The sequence below is a fragment of the Anolis carolinensis genome, chromosome 1 (assembly GCF_035594765.1).
Source record: "Anolis carolinensis isolate JA03-04 chromosome 1, rAnoCar3.1.pri, whole genome shotgun sequence".
NCBI lineage: Eukaryota > Metazoa > Chordata > Lepidosauria > Squamata > Dactyloidae > Anolis > Anolis carolinensis.
The window spans coordinates 265,403,641-265,420,894 of NC_085841.1; the positions used below are offsets into that span (position 1 = coordinate 265,403,641).

Consider the following 17,254-nt stretch of genomic DNA (forward strand, 5'->3'; position numbering starts at 1 on the left):
GAACAGAAAGCACTCTGGCACCAACCTTAAGAAATGGGGCCACAAAGTGGAGTCCATGACATGTGAGTGTGGAGAAGAGCAAATCACAGACCACCTACTACAATGCAGTTCGAGTCCTGCCACATGCACAATGGGGGGACCTTCTTACCGTAACACCAGAGGCCAGCTTCTGGTCAAAGGAAATTTAGCATAATGCCAAGTTTTTAACTTTGTTTGTGGTTTTTCTATACATTATAAATATATTCTCAATTCACCTCTGACACGGTAAATAAATAAATAAATAAAGAAAGCACACTTTCTTTGTGTATGCATACTCCTATGGATGACTTGTTCCATTTTAAAAGTTCTACCCAACTTCTTGTTGTCACTTATAAAAAGCATAATCCCCCTGCATTTCATAGAAGAAGGATATCGACAAGCTAGAATGTGTCTAGAGAGGGATGAACAAAATGGTAAAAGATCTGAAAGCCAAACCCTAAGAAGAGTGGCTGAAGGAGCTGGGTGTGTTTCACTTGGAGTAGAGAAGGCTGAGAGGGCACATGGTTGTTATGTTTGAACATCTGAAAGGGTATCATATGGAGGAGGGGGCAGCCTTGTTTGCTGCTGCTCTAGAGACCAAGACAGAGAGCAATTGATTCAAATTGCAGGAAAAGTGATTCCACCTAAGCATTGGGAAGAGTTTCTTGCCCTAAGATCTTTTGATAGCATGGTGGAGTCTCCTTTTATGGAGGTTTTTAAGCAGATATTAGATGGCCCTCTGTCAGGAGTGCTTTGATTGAGTGTTTCTACATGGCAGGGGTTGGAATGGGTGGCCCTTTGGGGTCTCTTTGAACATGAGGACTCTGTATCTTTGGGTTGCTGTGAGTTTTCCAGGCTGTATGGCCATGTTCAAGAAGCATTATCTCCTATTGCAGGATTTCTCAACCTGGGGGTCTGGACCCCTGGGAGGGGTCACAAGTGGGGTTTCAGAGAGGTCACCAAAGTCCATCAGAAAACACATATTTCTTATATTAGGAACCCAAATCCCTCGACTATTTTCTGTTGTTCATGGGGGTTCTGTGTGGAAAGTTTGGTCCAATTCTATCTTTGGTGGGGTTCAAGGGGCTCTCTGATTGTAGGTGAACTATAAATCGCAGCAACTACAACTCCCAAATGTCAAGGTCTATTTCCCGCAAACTCCACCAGTGTTCAAGTTTGGTCCAGATCCATCATTGTTTGGAGTCCACAGTACTCTCTGAATATAGGTGAAATACAACTCCAAAACTCAAGTTCAACGCCCACCAAACCCTTCCAGTATTTCCTGTTGGTCATGGGATTTCTGTGTGCCAAGTTTGGTTCAATTCCATCATTGGTGGAGTTCAGAATGATCTTTGATGGTAGGTTAACAATAAATCCCAGCAACTACAACTCCCATATGACAAAATAAATACCCCTCAACCCCACCAGGATTCAAATTTGGGCATATTGGATATTTGTGCATATCAGATATTTATATTACAACTCATTACAGTAGCAAAATTACAGTTATGAAGTAGCAATGAAAATAATTTTATGGTTGGGGATCACCACAACGTGAGGAGCTGTATTAAGGGGTTGCGGCATTAGGAAGGTGGAGAACCACTGTCGTAGAATCATAGAATTGGAAGAGACCTCCTGGGCCATCCAGTCCAACCCCCTGCAAGAGCAGGAAAATCTCATTCAAAGCACCCCCGACAGATGGCCACCCAGCCTATGCTTAAAAGCCTCCAAAGAAGGAGCCTCCACCACACTCCAGGGCAGAGAGTTCCACTGCTGAACAGCTCTCACAGTGAGGAAGTTTTTCCTAATGTTCAGGTGGAATCTCCTTTCCTGTAGTTTGACACTATTATTCTGCGTCTTAGTCTCCAGGGCAGCAGAAAACAATCTTGCTCCCTCCTCCCTATGACTTTCCCTCACATATTTATACATGGCCCTCATCATGTCTCCTCTCAGCCTTCTCTTCTGCAGGCTAAACATGCCCAGTTTTTAAAGCCGCTCCTCATAGGGCTTGTTCTCCAGACCCTTGATCATTTGAGTTGCCCTCCTCTGGAAACCTTCCAGCTTGTCAACATCTCCCTTCCATTGCGGTGCCCAGAATTGGACACAGTATTCCAGGTGTGGTCTGACCAAGGCGGAATAATCCTTTGTTGGGAGGTGTTAGCTGGCCCTGATTGATTCATGTCCGGAATTCCTACGTTTTCTGAGTGGTGTTCTTTATTTATTGTCCTGATCTTAGAGGATTTTAAAAAAAAATACTGGTATCCTTCTCCCGCCTCTCCTGCAGGATTCTTCCTCTGACTGCTCCCCTCCTCAGGTGGATTCCTTCCTTCTTGCCCCTGCCTGTCTGGAGATATTTTTAAATGCCTCGTCCTTATTTGCAAACTGGCGCCCCCGGTGGCGCAATGGGTTAAACCCTTGTGCTGGCAGGACTGCTGACTTGAAGGTTGGGTTGTTGCTGACCTGAAGGCTGCCGGTTCGAATCCAGCCCGGGGAGAGCTCCCGTCTGTCAGCTCCAGCTCCGTGCAGGGACATGAGAGTAGCCTCCCACAAGGATGGTAAAACACCCGGGCGTCCCCTGGGCAACGTCCTTGCAGACGGCCAATTCTCTCACACCAGAAGCGACTTGCAGTTTCTCAAGTCGCTCCTGACACGAATAAATAAATAAATAAATAAATAAATGTGCAACCTCGGTTTTGGTTGCTTTGGTGCCCTTGACTCAGAAATGCGCAGGCGGGGGAAAGTTTAAAACGGGGCAGAGTTCCGTCCCTTCCGATGAAGTGTTGACCTGAGATGGGAGAAAGCATCGTCTCCCCGTTAGTGAGTGAGTGAGTCGCCTTGCTGCCTGTCGCCATTGGCTGCGATGCTCTCCGGCGGCGGCGGCGGCATCAGCCGCTGATGCTGATGGCAAAGAAAAGGTAATGGAGTGGGGCGGGGAGTCGGGCTGAGGTGCTGTCGGGGATTGGCTGCCCGTGCCGTCAGTCGGAGCAAAGGGGGCCCCGCTCTTCCGCCGCTCTGAACAGCTCCTGGAGAGAAGAGAAGAGAAGAGAGAGAAGCGAAGGAAGGCGTGCGGAGGAGCGGGAGGAGGAGGAGGAGGAGTGCGGGTGACCAGCACCATGCCGCCGCTGCTGCTGCTGCTTCTGCCAGGCTCGCCGGCTCTTCCCTTGCTCCACTGAACGCGGGCTCGTCCCCGCTCCTGGGCATCCGCTTCCGAGGCAGAAAGTGAGAAGGAAGAGGCAAAGCGGAGGAGGAGGAGGAGGAAGGCATCTCCATCCAAGTGGACTAAGATCAGCCCAAGAGCCAGAGAGAGAGAAAGGCGCACGCACGCAAGGAAGGAAGGAAGGGAAGGAGGAAGGCTGGCTGCTTTGCGTGCGCAGCGGCCAAGGGGATTTAAAGAACTGCAGTGAGTGGGAAGAAGGAGCCCAGGCACCCCCGAAGCGCAACCCCGGGCGCCAGGTAGACATGACCTCCACTGGCAAGGAAGGCAGCGGGGCTCAGCACGCGCAATACGTGGGACCCTACCGCTTGGAGAAAACCCTGGGCAAGGGCCAGACAGGTGGGTGCTTCTCCCCAGGGAGAAAGAAAGTGGCGCTGGAGAGAGTGGCTGGCCGGCCGGCTTGGTGCTTGCTTCCCCTGCTCTTTGGACTTCATGGTTCGGATTTGGAGGTGGTTGTTTGTGGGCCAGTGCGCGTCTTCCGCCCCCTCTCCTCCCAAACACCCCCGAACTCGGTCCTTTGGTGGTGGTGGGGAGGCCGAGTGTTGTTTGGCCCCCTTTGGGTTGCTTTGTGTGGATCCTCCCGGAAAGGGGGTGGCCTTCTGGAGTCGGGCGGGGAGGGGCCGCCGGGAAAGCGGTGGAGGTGGGAGATGCGCCACTCGGGCGCCTTTGCATCTGGGAAAGGGAAGGGGGGGGGGCAAGGAGAACTCGCCTGCAGTTGCCTGGTTGAGGGACACACAGCAGAGCCCGAAGACCGGGAGGAAGCGGGGAGTCTCCAGCAGGGCTTCATGACATCATGATGGAAAAGGGTGTAGTCCTTAAGGTGCAGTTGGTGGAGGTGCGAGATGGTGTGTTGCTTGGGGAGAAGGTCTACCCCGCAGCCTTGTCCTCCCGCATTCTCTGGAAAGCATTCCCAGCTCCATTGCAATGGGGGGAAAGTCGTTGGGAACAACAACACAGAACCCTGAAACCCTCCTCCAGTCTAGGGGCCCTTCTTGTCTCATACCCGAATAGCAGAGCAAAAACATCCTCTGGAAAGCATTTCCAGTACCATTGCAATGGGAGGAAAGTCGTTGGGAACAACAACACACAACCCTGAAACCCTCCTCCAGTCTACGGGCCCTTCCTGTCCCATATTCCACAGAAAATTCCACAATATCTGCTTTGAACTGGGTTAACTGAGTCGTGGGATTTTCTGCCTTGATATTCTGGGATATAGGGCTGTGTGGAAGGGCCTTAGAGGTTGGACTTGCCTTCACCTCTCTCTCCTTCCTGTAAATGTAAGGTGGTCCCTTTTCTGCAAAGGCCTGCAAGTGTTTTGTTGTGGTTTGAGAGGAACAATGAAATAATCAAAGGGGAAAACGTAGCGCAGGGCATGAGCTGGGAGCAGGTGCTTTTGCCCCGCCTGACATAATGAGATCCCCTTCCTCGCCTTCAAGGTTTGGAGTCGCTGGTTGTCTGCGTTGGTAGATTCACTTCAAGGACAGGAGAGCTGTCATTGCAAAGAGAGAGGAGCATTGCAAACATTTCAGATCTCTGCTCCGCAGGTTTTTATTTTTACAGATATTCCACCTCCCTTTTGGTCTTTAGGTGTAAGCGATTCTTGCCTAGCCACCAGGTTTCAATAGACAAACCTGGAAATGGATTTGAAATGGGGCTGAACATTAAGAGAGAAGGGAGCTGGGGCTTGGATGCACACCAAAGGCATCTTCTTCGAGGCTTCTGGGTGTGAAAGTGTTGATCATTATGGTGGGACAATAAAAGATGGTGCATTGTGTTCTGCTTTTGCTTTTTTTAAAGGCAGCCTAGCTTTGCCCATCTGTTGTCTAAAGGATTTAATAGGCGTTTCCATCTCCAGCTGCTGCCTCTGTTCTGCCTGTTTTCTTGCTGCCTTGCATGGCAGCAGCTCTGCAGTCCCTGCAATTTTCTTAGGGACGGAGGAGAAATCCAGATCTTTCTCTGAAAGGGGCCAAGCTTTTCCTGCAATGATTGATTGCAAAGCCCCGCTCCTTCAGCCTCCCCCTCAAGCCCCATAGCAACCGCTTGTAGATTGGAATGGTTATGAGGATGGCATCGCTTGGAAATGGAAAGCGACTTCTGTTTGTTTTCTCGTCCTATTCCATGTACTGCAGTGATTTAATGGATCTGCTCACCTTTATTTTTCACAACGCGAAGTTTAATAATAATAAAAAAGATTTTTCTTCACCTCCCCCCAAGGTAATTCACTGTGAAATACATCTTGATATGATATAAACAAGGAGCCACAGAAAAATAAAAGTCATACCAAAACGATTGCAGTGTCATAGGGAGCCAATGAAAATGCAGTATCCGCTAACCAGAGGTAATCCCTTGCCATATTGGCTGCTGACTATAGAAGAGGCCTTATCCTCATCATGGTTTTTGCTTTGTAATATCAGAAGTTTCCCCTCTCAGCCCAATTGTGTATGTTGCTACAAATGGAGCACCATTAAGTTATATTTCAGACACTCCTGCGTGAGCTTTCTCAGAGGCAGATCCTACTGAGTTCAACAGGACTTACAGCTAAGTAAGTGAGCAGAGAACTGCAGCCTTTGGGTCCAAACCACATGGTGTGGTATTATGCTCCATCAGGGTGAGCTGTAATTTCCTCCTCCCCCTTCCTTTGCTAATCTTCCTATCTTCCTCCTAAGTGATTAGAGAAGGAGGGAGGGTATGTGTGTGTGTGTGTGCGCGCTTGTATGTATTTAGAGGTTTCCTGCTGCCTGATTTTGGAGCTCTTTGACAAACTGAACTGCAGCAAAGATTCCTCTTAGTGATTTTAGTTCTAACTCTAGCTGGGCACCTGTTTCTGGCCATGTGCACATATGTATGTACACACAATGTAGCGTGATAAAGAGGCAGTAGTGAAAAGCTTTAAAAGGTCTCTCATCTTTCGACAACAACCTTCTTGACACCTACTTGGGTACAAGTTCTACTAAACCAAGCGAGACTATTCTAAAGAAAACATGCACAAAAGCGGGTATGTGTGTCATCTGTAACCAGATTAAAAAAGAATCAGTCACAATACTGGACTGGGCAGTCTGTGTCCATTAACTCAGTGTTTCTTAAAGAGAAAGAAATGCTATGCTTTCGGTGTGGGAGAATTAGAATATTCAGATGCTGGAGATGGTACAGCCTTGTTATGCTGAAGTGGCAGGTAATTCAATAAAGTTGCCCAGACATTCTGCAACTACAATAGCGCTATAATGAAGAAGATCATAGAATTAAGTGAGGGCAAGGTGGGAAATGGAAAGTGCTTGTTGCTTTTTTGAAAGGTAATTTGTTCAAATGTAATATATCCTCTTATCGGCAGGGAATGTGATGTTCACAACTATTCTTATCCTCTTCTTAAGCAGAAGAAACCTATTTTTGTCAGGGAGCTCACTATTACTCTCAATTGTTTAAATTGGGATTGCACACCTGTTTTGCTCAACAACAGTACTTTGGTTCTTCAGGTGTTTTGGACTTCAACTCCCAGAATCCCCAGCCAGCTGATCCAGTAGTCAGGCATTTTGGGAGATGAAGCCCAAAACACCCGAGGACCAAAGTTAGGGTACCACTCCTTTACAATATATGCTGTATTTTTCAGGATCAAAAAGCAAAGGAAATTGGGGATCAGTTTCTGGCTCATGTTAACAGTCACAGCCTTGCAAGGAAAAGAGCTCTCAGGTGTCACCCGAACTTTTGACTAGCTGCCCTCAGTCTCCCCGAGGGCTTAAAATGCTGGTGTTCCTAATGAGTATAAATCAAGAAATGTTTGCAGACAAGACCCCTCTGGCTTCTGCAAAGCAGCCCAGATGCCGTGTCTGTGCTATCAGTGGAAGCTGGTGACATCTGGTCCTGGATATGTAAAACTGACCTGGCAAAACATACTCAGGATGCATTTCAAAGGCCTGGGTGATGACTGTGCTGATTCTCATTCAAAGCAGGGGAAGCAAAGCTTGTCCTGAGGAGCCTCTAGAGCTGGCACATCAGGCTTGCAGAAAATGATTGATGTCACAAAGGGAGGATTATGGCCTCCTGCTTTCAAAAGCAAGAGGGGGGAACTGAGCAAAAGGCTGCAAAACATTTGCATGCAGCCTTTCCATAATATGGGCAGTGTGGCAAGAGCCGGGGGAAGAAATTCTTAATAATGCAGTGTAAGAATTCCATGCATGTATAATTAAATTAGGCTGCTGTAGTAAGACAATTGCCCATTTGTTGTTGTATAAGGCAGAGTTCAAAGGGGTTCCACTATTGTTTTCTAAAACTGGATTTGTAGAATATGCATTTATGAGAGAATGGGGAGGGAAGAGGCATGAAGTAATGTGATAATCTAATGATCTTATTTGCGGAATTGTATTATGAGGAAACATCTTTGAAAATTCCCACAACAACAAATTGGATACAAAGGAATGGTTTATATTTTGCTGAATTACACCGTTGCTTAGTTAATTATGCGAGGTTTGCACTGTAATTAACAGTAATGAACAAAAAAGATGTGCTTTTGTGTTTGCAGTAACACACCAGGAAACATTTATGCTTGGATAACAGCTTAAATGTGAAGACAGAAACACAAAAATAAGATTTATTACCCAACTGATACCAGTTTTGCTTAATTTGCTTGATATAATGTTTGCATGAAACCAACATTTAAACCTTTTAAATAATTTTACTTAAATTTAGTAATGGTTCTGCATTTCTTTTTGTTTTAATGTCCACAACCCTGTTTGAAACACATCTTCCAAGAAACTAAACAAAACTATGTGAACTGTCATGTATTATGAACTAGTGGGATATCCCATGCTAAACCATTCATTCTGTGGCAATAACACTACTACCATTACGGGACTGAGGTTTCCTCCATGTTGCTTAAGTTGTTATTGACTGGCATCCTGATAATGCATCAGTGGTTTTCTTTGCCAACTGGTTCTTTTTTATTTTGCATTTAAAAACTTCTCAGGGGTGGGATGGCTTTCAAAACAATTTTACTGAATGTAATCGAGATTCTAAGCTGACTCTTTTAGAAGCAAATTCCATTGGGGTTAATGGAAAGTGATTCCAAGAAAGGGGGTCCCGTTTACTGGGTCAACTTCACTATTGGGCATTGGATTCCACAAAATCAAATCCAGAGGTGGACTACTGTGGCAGGAGCCAATTTTATCTCCATGTTGAGCCACTCCTAGGGGTTTTCACATGATTATTTATTTATTTATTTATTTCCAATATTTATATCCCGCCCTTCTCACCCAAAGGGACTCAGGGTGGCTTACAACACTGGCACAATTAGATGCCTATACAAAATCAATCAACAGTACATAAAATCAATTAAAAACAAATACAATATAAAATTACAGTAAATAAATTTTAAAAATATATATGCTCAGATCCGTTCATCCGAAAACCTCGTGCCTTATCCATAGGTCAGTCTGTGCCTTATCCATAGGCCAGTCTTATCAGTCAAAAGTGACTACAGGTCTCCTTCCACTTGGCGGGTTTTCAACTGATTTTCAGGAGTTGTGGGGAGGTTTGAGGAGTGAAGCAGGTTTTACTGTATATTTGGGGGCACTTTGATTGTAATTTTTCACTTCACATCCACGGAAGTACAGACATAGGGATCTGCAGATTAGAGGGCAGGCATTTTTTCATCTCCCAATCTAATCCTGTATCGGCCTGGTTTTAGACCTTGTTATGGAACAGAAACTATGTCAAGCAGTTGGATGCCTTTTGCTGAGGACAGGCAGGGAAAGTGTGACTGTGTTGATTCTCTTCACCCCATCAGTGGTTTTCACTTCCACCGTCCCTACTATGCTACTGTATACTGTGTGGATGGACAGAGATTGAGACATTGTTTTGTGATTGTTTCATTCTTTTATTTCACAGAAGATGCAAACTGTGGTGCTGGGGACAATCAGTTCCTTGGCTACAAAACCAAGGGGACAATTTTCCAGGGCCCTAAATATGAAATGAGCCACATCAGCATGGATGGACAATATCTTTGGAGAAAAGAAGAAAGGGAACCCATTCAGCCCCCTGGCTTGTCAAAGTGTGTAAATGTCCTGTTTTGTCCCATTAGAATTATTCTGCAGGGATGCATCTTATCTCTGTTAGTGAACATCTACACAAAACTATTCAAAGCAGTTTTGAAATGCAGGGTGCATCAATATGGCAAGGAAACCCGAATATTGCTCAGATTGCTTTCAGATAATAAAGTCTCAAAGCAAATGTAATAATGTGATGATGGGTTTGATTAGGGCTAACAAACTGAAGCACAGTCTAAGGTGGAGATGTTAATGGTGGATGGTGTGGAATCAGATTTGTACTGTGATCCAGATGGGATGATCCTTTCTCTGAAGGAAAAGACTCATGATTTGAAGGTAAAGTATATCTAAACCCCAAAATACACAAAGGTGTTGTTTAGATTAACTTGTCAATTGTAGATAAAAGAGTTTTGCCTTTTTGGGAGGGGGCGGGGACCTCACAGAATTAAGTCCCTGTCCATTATCTCCTTATTAAAGTTCCACATGTTTGAATGAAATCTTCAAATCCAGGAAACATAGTCAGTGATAGCTGTATTGGCCATGTAGCAAAATACAGCAAAATCCAAAACTTGCAATAGACCAGTGTTTCTAGACCACTTGTTATTTTAAACTGACCAGCACATTTTCTTGCTCTTTTTGGTGTACTGGTTTAAGAAATCGGTCTCTGTGATATGCAATGATTTGGTAATACAGTATATATGCTGTGGTTAGACTACATAAATCAGCTCTACATTGGGTTGCTTTGATAACTGTTTAGAAAATGGAATTGCTGCAAATGTGAGTGCCAAGTTTCAACCTAATCATTGTCTTCCGATCCCATATAAGAAAATTCAATTTGGAATTAGTTTCATATGTACTGGGAGATGTGGTTACCCGGTTATGGTATTAACCTGGGTTGTTTTAATACTTATGTTTAATAATGTTTTAATATTTGTATATTTGTATATTTTAAGTTGTATTGAAATGTTCTTAGTTGTGAGCCACTTTGAGTTTCTGTATGGAGAGATAAAACAGGAAATAAATAAACAAACATAGTCGTAGTAGTAGTAGTAGTAGTAGTAGTAGTAAGGCCTGCTGATCTTGTGCTGCTGGTGATTGATGTCTTAGACAAATGTAATGGGCTTCCATTCTGGTTAGTGGCTGCAAAAAGCAGTCAGATGCCTCACTCTGGAGGTATTAATCATGGAGATTGCCTGTATGCATGTCGTTGCTGGAAAACTTCTCCCATAATGCATCAGTTTGAGGAAGAATCCTTCAGAGTAATATACTATATTTAGGACTGGGCACCACTCTGAGAACAGGACAGGGTGCTTTTTGCAGCCAGTGCATCTCTGCATATTGACCACCTGCCGGATCTGTTGGTTTCAGGCCACTCTCTCAGAATAAGAGATCAAGCAGGTAGCTCCCTTGGAAAGCCCTACAATTCTGTTAAGTCTCCACCTTCTAAAGCACCCACCACCGTTTTCTCCATGCAGCAGTGGTGTGAACTCATTATGGCAGGGAGGCAGCACAGTTGGCTGTTCCTCCGACTTCACATGCTCAAGTGGGCTCCTCACAGTGCCTCATGGGAGAAAAGGCCCTGCAATGTTGGATTCGAGGACTTTGGCGTGATAGGACCAATTCCATATAATTTCTAAATCTCAGGAAGTTCATCAGTGTGTGAAACTATGGGGATGTGATTCTAGCATGCTCTAAAACTTGCTTGTTGATAAATAGCTTCTCTGAAACATAAAAATAAAAACAAATGAACTTGTATAGAGCTTTGAAAGTGACACTACTTTGAATATATGTGCATTGAATGCTTACATTAGATGTGGAATATATGCTTTTCAAGAGAAGAACATTTTCAGAAGCTAGAACTCCTTCTGACATCAATAATTTTAGGATATGTTGAGGCAGATTTTAAAAGATCCAGAACTCCAATTAAATCATATCAGAGATAAAAGGGAAAATACTAATTATAGTTCAAAAACAGGAAAAGGAATGCTCACATTTTCTGGGTGCAAACACACTACTTGAAAAAACATAGCTTGTTTTTTCATTCATTGATAGATGAGTGGGATTATATTGCTATTTATATACCTAAAACGTAGACATTACCAGGGTTACAGAAACAGCAATTCAATAAATATGCTTTTTACATTGTGACAGCTTTTTTATCTGTCTCCTTTTCCATTTTGGGTATTCTTTATTGGCTATCACATAAACCAATATGATCACAAACTAAAATGGATCACAGTGTAATCCACAATGATTGTTAGATGATAACAGCAGTTTGCACATGTTTTCGGTAACAATTGGTAACACCACATGGATAACTTGAAGTGGGAAGTAGCCCTACTGTCACTGTTGTTGAAAAGACTGTTTATTAGGATGCTGAGGAGAGACCAACAAATTAGTAATGTTTATTAGTTGAAGTATTACTTAGGACTGAAATCTGAATGTTCTACTCAAATCACCCTTATGTTTTCTTATTGAGGACTTGACATCCTCCTCAGATGTAGTGAATGTAATGTCATAAAAATGATGGTCCTCGGTATGTTACAGATTTAAAATTCTAGTTGCACTATTGAGATCTGAAATAATATAGAGCATTTCATTCATTTTTTCTATTTCTGATTCAAATCTTCCTATATTCATGAAGCTGTAGCCAAAAATAGCAGTTCCACAAGAAGGGGACATTGAGTGAATTAGGGTAATCTTGACATACACAGATATTGTTGTGGAGCAAGAATTGTAGGGGAATGATGCCAAACCAGCTCCATATGAATTCAGTGCCACAAAATGCTGCACAGTTGACTGTGGCAAAAGGGGAAGGGGGACCTTGGCAAGTCGGTTGTAGAAAAAATATAATGAAATTTCAAAACAAAGGAACAATGTGTAGATGTAAAAAGTGTGATAAACCATCTCTTTTACACTTGAGATTTTTAAATATTGTCAGGAAATAAGCAACAGCCGTAAATGAAAGATGTTCAAGTAGTTGGGACTGGCACAATTGTCCACTTTGCCATATTCCACCCCAACCAAGGAAATCTCTAATGATGCTGTAAAACCAAAACAGTTAAGTGAAGACTGAGCACACTCAATAGGCATAGAATGCTGACTGTTGAAAAAAAAATTGGGAAAATAGTGGTGGAGAGGCAAAATGTTGTCATGAGCCAAAATGTTGTCATGAGAGCACATAAACTTAGTGGAGGGGACAGCATAAGAAGCTGAAATGAGAAGAAGTGTTGTGAAATTTAAAGTGTTGTAAAATACACTATTCTGAAGTGGTCCAAGGATTTTTGTTGGAAAACTTGTGCCATTCAATATATTCAAACCAATTTTAGTGATAGATCAGTGCACTAAGAATAGTAAGGAAGGCAACTTCAGCAGTACATTGTCAGAACTGAATTGATTGTGTCTAAGAGTATGCCACCTAGCCCTGGATTCTTGAGAATAGTTGTGAAATCTGTACATGTGATTCTTGTAGCCAACTGGCTGGTAAAAACTGATCTGAAAAACATAGCAGACCAAAGGAACTAACTGTTCCAAGCAAGAGTAAAGGCCTCCCACCCAGAGTTATTCCTCTTATTGCATGTGTATTCGACTTGTACCAAAGCTGAGCAAAGGTGGGGTGGCCATATATGTGAATAGCAGTACTTTTCAGAATTCATTATGTGACTGTTAAATAAATGGAATTTCCTTTAACTTAACTTTAAATTGGCTTCTCTGGGAAGAGAAGCTTTATTAATTCCAGACAAGTTGTATGTGGCGTTGCATTGTTCTCCCCTGTGGAATGGTGAGTTATAAATAGTGCAGTAGCCTTTAAAACCATTTCTTTTAAAAATAAAAAGAGCCCCACCTCATTATTCCATATGTATATGTACAGCATTATTGCACTATTGAGAACAATGTATGGATATACTCTCTGAGTTGGGACCATTCATAGGCTGTGGGAGACTGCAGTATACTGACTGAGAGCCTGTGCTTCATATTGCTGTGGAAACACAAGTCGACACTTTTCTCTCCTAAAAGAATCATAATGGATGCTCCCTCCCTTGCGCAGTACAATGACTCATGATTCCAGATAATTTGCTCAATGAAGTTAAATTTTCTTTCTTACATGGAACATTGAGAACCAGATGTTGGTTTTCTCAGAGTTATTTGTAATCTGAATGTATTTACTACTCTCGCTCACTCCACCCCACCTTCTGTAGCCTGATTCTGATGCATTTCTATCCACTGTACAATTGTGAGCAGCCTCATGATTTGTATGTTACCTGATGTGACATTGCTTTATCATTTGGTTGGTTGAGCATTGAGGTGGTTCCTGCACTTTATTTTCATACACACTGGCTGCATTCCAGAGACTATTAGGGAAGGAGAGGACTGTGTGTTCATGTATCTTCCAACACAATCATTAACTTTGATAATAAAGACCTGTTGGTGGGGGAAAGTGAGAGTTTGAATTCATCATCCTACCTAATTTCCCCAACAAACTGATGAGTTCTGTCAAAGATAATTGCATCTATTTGGATTTAACTACAGTGTGGATGAACTCAGGCCAAGCCTGCAGTTCTGGATGCTTTGGATTTCCTCCCCCCAACCCATAAATTACTTTGTGGCTCAGTAGCAAAGCTCTGGCTTTTTAAACACAGTTTAGTTCATGAGATGAACATCTCCAGTTAAAGGTTGTGAGTTCTCAGTGGTGGGAATGAAGTCTACCCAGTTCTTTAAACATTACAGGATAAACTGTTTCTTCCAGGTATTCTCAAAACTCAAGTTCTTATAATCTATAGTTGGTCAGTAGTAAGGCATGATAGGAGCCATAGGTCTTCAAAATTTGGAGCATCCCATCCCAGAGTCAGAAAGAGCTACTCCTAGTTGGAATAGATAACACTTTATGGACTAAATGCACTTGCTAATCCCAGTTAGAATAGATTCACTAAATCAGTAGGAATCTGGAAATTCAACACGTATGTATTAATATTATGTATTAATAATTATTATTGTGTGTTAATAATATTATATATTAATGATTGTATTAGATGAATGTTTTTAAATATGTTTACTTATCTCTGATTGTAAAATTGTTTTATAGATTGTGTTTTATATATATACATTGTTTTATATTGTCTTTTACACAGTGTTGTGAGCCGCTTTTGGTCCCGTTTTAGGGAGAAAAGCGGGATACAAATAAAGATTAGTTGTTGTTGTTGTTATTATTATTATTATGTAGTCCCATTGGTTCAGTGGGTCTACTTGATTGAAGCTAATAATTGCATTATTCCTGTGTTAATTGTGTGTGTTCTTCTTATATTTATACTTCCCATATGACCAAGACATCCATTCATGGCTGCTTTTTAATAGATACAGCCTTTATTCAATTAGATAATTTAACTGATGTATTTTGTACTCCATGCTACTGAAGAGTAATTCATAAAGGGCCGGTCACAAAACTAGAACATTAATATTTAATATAAGCATTTATTCATATCAATATTCATCAAATGTTTGCAGTTTTTATTATAAGTTTCCCTGTATTGATTTGGTTATGAATCATTAGTTTGTGACTTTAACATCATGAATAATTGGTATATGATTTAACCGTAATGGTTAAATGTGACAGTTTTATCTATTTTTTCTTTTACATGATTCAGATACACAAACTATAATGACAGAAATTCATGTCTGTGCCTGGCCCAAGTCCAATGAATTACATGTGTGTATCCTAGAATTGGTTTCAAAGGAAACCTACTTCACAGAATGTGTGCGAGGCATATATTTTGTCATGCCTTTGTGATCATCACAACCACCATTACTACCTATGATTTTGAATTTAAAGCAACTCATTATATTATTGAAACAAAAACAAAAACAGACATAAGGTTAGTAGAGATTAAAACAGAACAAAAAATTATAATGCTAAAATATAATTAAGCAATAAATAGTGTCAATATTGTATATAATGAAAAAAATGAAAAGTATATTAAACAGCAGCAGCAGTTGTATTAAAATGACCTTTTATAAGCAGACAGTCAGTTGCTAGAGATTTGTATGAATGAAAAGAACTTTGTCTGCAGTTGAAAGGATAACAGGGAAGTGCCCTTCCTTACTTCCTTTGACAATGAATTCCATAATTTAGGAGCAGTCACTGAGAAGATGATTTCTTGAGTTCCAAACAAACATAAATATTGCAGAGATTGCACAACCTTATGTGGGAAAATCAGGTTTTTCTGGTAGCTTAGATCCAGTCTTTTATATGTATTATAGCTAGTGTTTGCCACAAAGATGCTGCTATATTGTGTAGGGGTTCCTTTCCAAATCCAAATACATGTGTGTATGTATGTATGTGTGTGTGTGTGTGTGTATGTATGTGTATGTATGTATATATATATATATATAAAATGGGAAAAAAATGGAAAAATAGGTTATTGGTGCCAGCACACTGCTTTCTAGAATTGGAATATTGTGTATGGATGAAACTATCAAAATATATCAAATTGCTTCAATGCAAAGTTTAGAAAATGCATTTTATAGCACAAGATCCTCAGCATGTTTTCCTCCGATTTGTTCAGCTGGATTTAGTGCCTTTTGGAAACAAACTCCATATATAGGCTTGGTTTCTGTTGATTAAAGCAAACTGTTTGGGCCATGCAGATGGTGCAATTCACAATTCAGTATTGGTCTGGTGCAAATATACTAAGAACTTCTTTTGTGGTTTTGATATGTGTACATATTTTGCCAGGTATAATAATTCGATGTGAACTGGAGCATGCCCGAATACCTGATGGCTGAGAGACACAAAGAGGGGCATGAAGAGGACGAAAGAGGGGAAGATGCTGGGCAAAAGAGAAGATGTGTGGCAGTCACAGAGGTGCATGATGACTCTAGGGACTCACTCTATCACCACACCTTTATTGGGTGTAAAGCAGCAGTAGGGGAGATATCCCAGTTCATTCATTCACTCACTCATCTGCTTGGCTCAGGCAGGGTACGCCAGTACCTTTTCCAGGGCCAGCTTTAAGGCTCAGTTCTTGAGGATATGTGGAAGTGCCACAATCCTGGCTACTGCTGACTCAGCCTCTTGCTGCTTGGGCTGAAGCTGATGGAGAATCCTCAGATTCATAATCAGACCACAAGGAAAGAAAAGGGAGAAAAAGGGTTCTCATGGAGAGAAGGGAAGAGACAGTGTGTCACGCCCCTGTGATGATGTTACCTGGTGCAAGCCACACTCCCTGTAGCAGTGGTTTTCAGCCTGTGGGTTCCCAAGTGTTTTGGCCTACAACTCTCAGAAATCCCAACCAGTTTACCAGCTGTTAGGATTTCTGGGAATTGGAGGCCAAAATATCTGGGGACCCACAGGTTGAGAACCACTGACCTATAGTGTTGCCATTGGATCCAAGGGTAAGTTGACCTACTTTCCAGAGTATACTTTTAGGCTTCAATTTCCTTACTTTTAGTCAAGTATGTATGGTAGATCTTGTGGTTATGACACTATCAGGTGATTTTTTAAAAAACAAAAACCAACCATCTGTTTATTTCCATGTCTCCCATATTTGTACTTCAAACAACATGTTAGGATTGCAGGTATGATTCTATTTTCAATTAAGTGTTTCATTTTTTATTTACTTAACTTTTCAGAGGTTAGTAGAAAACTATTTTCAGACATCCATTTAGTAAATGTGCTTCTAGTTGCCTGCACAATTTATCAACAACGGCCTTCCTATCTCCTGAGGCTCTGGCCATTTGTAACACTATGGTTTTTCAGCACAAGCTTTCATAGAAGTAAAAAATGAATATATGTTTTCTGTGCATCTCAGTGCTGTAATACAAACCCATTTAAGAGGCAGCAGCTTTGCAGGTTTGCTTTGGCATGGCTATGAATGCTCACATAAGCCCATTTCTCCAGAAATGGAGAAATGGGCTTATAAAAATGGCTTTTTGATTGGCATATATATAAAGAAGATTCAGAAGCTGTCTGCATGTAGGCTATGAAATGCCA

General features: G+C 41.9%; 1 protein-coding gene and 1 long non-coding RNA gene across 17 annotated transcripts in view; both read left to right on the forward strand.

The window, feature by feature from the left end:
* The first annotated feature begins 2,903 nt into the window (after positions 1 to 2,903).
* Positions 2,904 to 17,254, forward strand: part of brsk2 (BR serine/threonine kinase 2) — a 496,678-nt gene continuing 482,327 nt past the window's right edge. For 4 of the 16 annotated variants that reach the window (XM_062967623.1, XM_062967624.1, XM_003214827.3 and 1 more), the window contains exon 1: positions 2,919 to 3,571. In XM_062967623.1, coding sequence (XP_062823693.1) covers positions 3,478 to 3,571 — 94 coding nt within the window. In that variant the 5' untranslated portion in view covers positions 2,919 to 3,477. Of the gene's footprint in view, positions 3,572 to 17,254 lie in introns of all 16 variants that reach the window. The other 12 variants (XM_062967617.1, XM_062967616.1, XM_062967621.1 and 9 more) reach the window with 6 other exon arrangements.
* On the forward strand, positions 3,578 to 9,459 carry LOC134295362 (uncharacterized). Its single transcript, XR_010001905.1, has 2 exons — positions 3,578 to 7,386; positions 9,110 to 9,459. It is a non-coding gene; the product is annotated as an uncharacterized LOC134295362 (long non-coding RNA).